Consider the following 6,641-nt stretch of genomic DNA (forward strand, 5'->3'; position numbering starts at 1 on the left):
TATATATATATATATTTAAAATCTGGACAGGATTTCAACTCCTAATATGCAATCAGCAATCCTTATATACCAATCACCCTTATACTTAGAGATCTCTAAAGCTGGCCATACACTGCCCCTATTTTTTTTGTTCAACCCATGGGCTGAATGAAAGAAATAGAGCTGATTCCTCCATCGATGCTATGAGTGCGTTGATCGAGGAATCTTCGCTGTTTCTTTTGTATTCTGACAGCGGACGTTGTCAGAATGCCCTAAGAGGGCCGCCGGCTCATTGGCTGCCGGCTCTGTTTGCATGAAGATTTTCCAACCAGCTCCTTTGATCAGCTGAGCTGAAAGAGTGCTGGCCGTGGCACCCACTGTGCAAATTTCGGCCAGTTCCTCATGAACTGGATGAAATTTGCACAGTGTATGACCACCTTGCGTATAAGTGGGATTGGTATATAAGGTTTGTAAATTATCATGTTGTCATGTCATCCCAGTCAATCAAGTGCTGTCAAAAAACTTACCTAATTGCCATTATTCTTCTATGAGATAGGCTGTCGGATCTGTTAGTGCCACTCGTCTGCAGCCTGCGTCTCTGACAGGCTCCTTCCATCAGCTGCTTCCTGAAAAACCATCCGAAATTCGCATAATGTATGGCCAGCTTTAGAAAACATGGGGACTATGGAAGCAGACCTCCTGCAGCAGTTTTTTCCTGTTGTCACCTGTTAGATTTGCAAGTATCAATAGTGTGAGGATGTGATTTGAAAGCTGTTTAAATTGCTTGCAGCTGAAAGAATAAGACCATTCATTTATGTGGACCATATAACTGGGATCCTGAGGTTACAGGAAAAATGTATTGATCCATTTCAGTGTGGTCTCATTGACAGTGGTGCTCTGCCTACCATGGTGCACTCTCTGCTATTTGTGGAGATTAAAGCTCCGGGATAATTCTGTCCTGGATCTATTTACAGTAACATTCCGGTATCTCAAGTAACAGAAAACTATCACTAGCCTCTTGCTCACGATACATCTTCTGCATATCGTCCTTTCCTCTACACAAGAGTTCCTCACTGCTTACAACAGCTCTGTCACATGAGGGTGACTTTTTATGTTTTTCAAAGACAACATTGGTTCCTAAAGTACAAAAAATGTAAGAAAATACATTGATTTGTTTCATGGAAATTGCTCCGGCCTATCTCCTTCCAAGTGCCTCATCAGCTAATATACAGTCAGCTTTGTTATTGCTGCACCATTTAGAACTTCCATTGAGTGATTGTATAGCTGACAGATGTATTAAGAGAGTTTGGCAAAATTATTGGCACGTTCAGAGACTAATTGTGCTGTCAGATTGTGCTAAATTTGACATGGAAACTTGATATTGAGAAAAAATTTGAAAAAAATAAATAGTGCGAGCAAAGTGATAAAAAATTTTAAAAAAAGAAAAAGATTTTGGGCTTTTTAAAACAAAAATACTATCTACTAGGGATGCACCGAAATGGAATTTTGAGACCAAAACCGAAAATAAAAAGAGTCCTAAATCTTTTTCTGCAGCCCCTGTTATGAATGAACAGGAATCCTCTATACTGAGTGTTCCTGTTCATTCATAAACTGAGGAGATAGTATCAGTTACAATGTCCACAATCATGAATGAACAGGAAGTACTGTAGAGCACTTCCTGTTCATTTATGACTGGGACACAGTAAGGATACTATGTGCAGTTATTTTCAAACACTCAACGTTCAGCTGATCGCTGAGAGTTTGTATACTGCTCTCCATCCTGAATCGGCTGTCCTTTGACAGATCACGACGTTCTCTATCCTGATACAGGAGGCAGAGCCGGGAGGTGCGGGAGGAGAGCTGCACCTCCTGTAACGAGGACAGCTGTCACTAGATATGTGCGATTCGTTTTGGAAAAGTCAGTTTTTCGGACGCATTTTCGTTATTCACAGATTCGGATGTATCCGAATTTCCGAATAACAGAAATGACAAATGAAAACGGATCTGTATTTCCGAAAATGAAATTTAGTCTGTACGCATTTTCGTTTGTAGACGAATTTAAGAAATTGAAAATTAATGTCATTTGCTACAACGAAACGAATACGAAAAGTAAACTAAAATTCGTACAGCCTACCGCTAACGAATTTCGTCCGAATCCCGGAACAAATTGACTTTCGACCCAAATCCCGAAAAACTAAATTTCGCAAAATCTGAATCTAAACACATTTTTTGCCAGTGCACATGTCCAGCTGTCACCACCTCGTACCGCTCAGCATCCTGACCTCTATCGCCAACCGCTCAGCCTCCTGAAAGCTTCTCTGCTCCCCGCTGTGTGCCGGCCACTGCATCAGAAGGCGCCCAGCAGGGAGGAGAGAAGCTGGGATACACTGAATTTTCAGCCGCATTTTCGGCCATCATGGTACTATTGGCATTTTGCCTAAAGTGCTATTTTCGGCGGCAAAAATGTTGGTGCATCTCTACTATCTACAAAATATATCCAACTGGATTTGTTTCACTGTTTTATCAAAAAAAGTGAAAATGAGTAGAGAGGTTGCACAGAACAGCTGTTGTCAGAATTTATAAGTCTTATCTGGAAAAAAAAGAACAGTTTGGCTGATTATGTGCATAATACTCATAGGATCTGCACACCGGTTTATGGGCTTTTATTAGAATTTATTTTAGTTTTGGATAATGTTGAGGATGGATTAAAACCTGTCTGGTTCTTTTTGTTACCCAGTGTTCCATTGGAGAGATTTCCGCTCACTTTGTAAGGTACGGTGGTTTCACAAGACAGGGAGCGAGCAAAGACGGCAATGCAAAACTATCAGAAATTCTAGTCTTCCCCTACTCCAAAAATGTTTTATTTGTTTTTATTTTGTTTTTGTTTTTGTTTTGACGTAGTTTTTCTGTCACATCCTGTCTGGTGAATCTGTTACCCATATGATAATGGAGCCCGGGGCAGCACTAAAAACCTGAAAGGGGTTCTAAGCCGTCCGCATTGTATCCAAAAAGTTTAGGCTGTGTATAAACTTTAATGGCACCGATTGTTACATGCAGATGTATTTGCATAGAACAATTATTTTATTTGTTGAGCAAGTGTTTTCAAGGGAGCCTTCTAATAAAACTACTTTACCTGTAGGTGAATTTAAGCTTGCAGTGGAGTGACTGCGACATGTATGGAAGGGGAGGATCTAAGGTGGACTTACAGTAGACAGGGAGGTTAAGGTGGTTGTCATCAGTGTGGAGATATTCACTAGTTTTCCAAAGAACCATCAGGAGGCAGGACAGTGCTAAGTCTGCTTAGTTGCTTGCTCTAACAAGTGTGTTGACACTCCTCATCATACACTTCCATATAGTGGAGTATGTGCATATATTTCCAGATGTTTTGTCAGGTAAAATGTTGGCTGTATTTGTTCTTTAGACATGATACTTAAATATTTCCTTTGCATCCCTTTCAGCCATGTTAGATGAAGATGAGGAGGATCGGGTGGATGAAATAGCTCTAAGGCAGCTGACAGAGATGGGATTTCCTGAGAGTAGAGCGGTGAAGGCCCTCCGGTTAAATCAGTAGGTACTTCTGAGTTTTCTGAGTTTGTGATGATGCTTCTTATTGCTGCACATACACTCACTATATTCTAGGAGCCAGCACTGGATGGAATATCACCTGCCAGCTTACAGCAGATATTCTGAGCATTTAATGAAACCTGATAGACTGTACTGTGCCCTTCCTTCTAATGAATCTGCAGATGTCGGTGTTCTGATAAGGCAGCAGATAAGCGGTCACACAAACTTTATGAGCAGTTATATCAAATCTGTTGGTGAAGTGTTGACTACCTCACCATAAAGAGTACTCTACGTACCCACTTCGGGGCATCACATGACAATGATATTTGGCTCTTGTGTATTTAACTTGCAACGTGATAAAGTCATATTAAATGCATGCATTCCATCTCAGATGTATGTGTTGTATTGAATATCATATTCCATGCTCATGGCATCTGTCTAAAGAAAAATGCTTGTTATAGAAATAAAGCGTTGTCCGAAAGTATGCTGCTAGTCCCCACATAGACTGCTCCACTGGACTGAAGCACTTCTGTAGATGTCCGAAGGGTATTTAACCTCTACTAAGTGAAATACAGAGTTACCATTGCTGATTTCTTTTAGAAAATGCCGGTTGCCTCAGGATTCAGTACTTTGAAACACTGCCCTGGAACAGACATGGATAGTCAGGATAAATCCTTCAGAGATCCTATTATGGTTATTTGTTCTGAGTCACTGATATGGAAAGTACTAAAACCAATGGATCAGCCTGACAGCCAGGTAACCAGCAGTTACAGGAGGAGAGGTCAGCAGTAGCAGCTTGCATACCTTCTCACTGCAGGTTTCCTTTTAAAGCTTTCTGAAGGTTCATTGGCATTGTATGATGGTTTTATGCCTACGTTGGCCATGTGCCTGTCTGTCTCACTTGGACTCTGTTTCCCTCTATCATTTTCTGATTGTTTTCTTCTGTACTTGTCTCAGCATGTCAGTGACACAGGCCATGGAGTGGTTGATTGAGCATGCAGATGATCCAGCAGCAGACACTCCTCTCCCAAATGAAAACATGTCAGAAGTGGCGGGAGATTCTGCCTCAGCTGACCCCAGAACCAGCTTAGGAGCCACAGCAGAGGAGCCTACAGATGAACTCACAGAAATCTTTAAGAAGATTAGAAGGAAAAGAGAATTTCGGCCTGACCCTCGGGTGTGTTAACTAGTCATTCAGTGATAAAATGTTTAAGCACTTGAAAACTTGCTATGTATTTCCCCTTAAAGGATACCTGTACTCGGAAAATACATAAGATGCTATTGTAGAACTCTTTCAGAAAATGCTACTTGTCTGGCTGTAAAGACATCCTTACAGTCATTGATTTAGAATAAGCATGCAGATGAAGACTTCTGGCCTAACTAGCTGCTTCTGAGTCAGTGACTCAATTATTTAGGCCAGAGACAGCTAGGCAACTGGTATTTTCTGAATGGGGACATCCGATGTACCACGTCTCCCAGTACACGCTTTTTCTAAAGCCTCCAGGACGTTTATGAACATCTAGACAGGCCATTTTTGCTATACACTCTAGTAAGGGCTGATTGTCAGTTTGAGAAGTGAAGCCTCAGTCTGCAAACAGAAGCCAGTGAGGGCCTTGGCGATCAGTGTAACCTCTTATTACAGTGATCATTCACTGTAAATTTGGGACACTTACAGGGTTATTCACAAAAGGGTGAAGAGTTTGGAGAAGGTAGGAGAAGTGAACAGTCTAGGACAACATAGCTGAACTGGAAAGAAATCTCCAAATTCATTCACTTTCCAGTTCAGCTATGTTGTCCTAGATTGTTCACTTCTCCAAACTCTTCACCCTTTTAGTGAATAACCCTGTTTATCTCCAAGGTAAAAGTTCCAGATGTTATTGTAGATCAAATGTTTGTGAATAATGATTCTGCCTAATTACACTCAGTTAACTCCCATAATAAGTCCTCTTTTACCTTCTTCTAGTGCTTTTTGCTGGTGAACGATTTGGGGAAAAAAGTGTTTTAGTTTTATTTGCCTTTTAAAATACATAGAAAATGAAGACAATACCACCAAAGTGGAGCCATGCTTTTCCACCAGAAACTATATACATATAGCTAGTAACTATATACTATACAGTAGGTCCATAGCTAAAATGTGAACATTTCATAAGGGGTAACTAGCCACTACCCCGAAAGGTGATAAAGCCAATACCGCACATCTGTTAGATGATGGCAGGGTGGATTCACAACAGCGGCTGCTGTTTGTGCATTTGATGTCACAGTGCCAATGCGCATCACACTGCTTTCTTTCCTTTTTCTGTTAAAACGTTATTTACATGTCACAAGCGACAATTTCATTCCAAAGGCACAGAGTGGTGCGATTCCAGTACACTAAAAAAAAAAAAAAAAGTACTGTATGCAGTACTTTTTTCAGCACACACCACTGCAAAACAGTAATGTGAACTGTGACCATCCTTGACGAGGCAATTTGCCTTGTTATACGTTGGGGTTGCATTGGAAAAAATGTTTAGCGCAGCCCCAAAGCATCTGGTGTGAATCAGCCCTAAAGAAAGGCAATCTTATTCAATTCTAACACTGTGGTAGAAGAGCTGATTGTGCTCATGTTGCTCTGGGCTACAGAGTAATGCAGACGGTTGAGTGATGAAATGTCAGTGTACTGTACAGTATACGTGTGGCTTTAGTGACATTTCTTCTCCGCATAGGCTGTCATTGCTCTGATGGAGATGGGCTTTGATGAGAAAGAAGTGATTGATGCACTGCGTGTGAACAACAATCAGCAGGATGCAGCTGTGAGTAGTAGTACAAACTAACCCTAAGCTCTTTCTCTGCACCTCCCTTTCATTGACGGACCTCTGTTTGCTTTACTTTTATCACGTTTCTCATATATCATCTCTCCTTTTTTCTTTTCTTTTTCTCTCTCACTTTCTCCTTTTTTTTCCCTCACTCTCTACCCCCATTCTTCTTTTTAAATCGTCCCGTGGTGTCTCACTCTCCTTTTTCTTTCTTTTTCCTTCCCTCCCTTCTCTTTCATTTGCTCTCTCTCTCTCTCTCTCTCTCTCTCTCTCTCTCTCTCTCTCTCTCTCTCTCTCTCTTCTTAT

The 6,641-nt window shown here is 41.1% G+C and overlaps 1 protein-coding gene across 1 annotated transcript in view; it reads left to right on the forward strand.

Annotated features, from left to right (window-relative positions):
* UBAC1 (UBA domain containing 1) overlaps nucleotides 1-6,641 on the forward strand; it is a 29,959-nt gene that overhangs the window by 12,981 nt on the left and 10,337 nt on the right. The window contains exons 6-8 of the mRNA XM_018563723.1: nucleotides 3,438-3,546; nucleotides 4,501-4,720; nucleotides 6,246-6,332. Of these exons, the coding sequence (XP_018419225.1) occupies nucleotides 3,438-3,546; nucleotides 4,501-4,720; nucleotides 6,246-6,332 (416 nt within the window). The remainder of the gene's footprint in view (nucleotides 1-3,437; nucleotides 3,547-4,500; nucleotides 4,721-6,245; nucleotides 6,333-6,641) is intronic.

The sequence above is a fragment of the Nanorana parkeri genome, unplaced genomic scaffold (assembly GCF_000935625.1).
Source record: "Nanorana parkeri isolate BGI_ZX_2015 unplaced genomic scaffold, ASM93562v1 scaffold689, whole genome shotgun sequence".
Lineage (NCBI taxonomy): Eukaryota > Metazoa > Chordata > Amphibia > Anura > Dicroglossidae > Nanorana > Nanorana parkeri.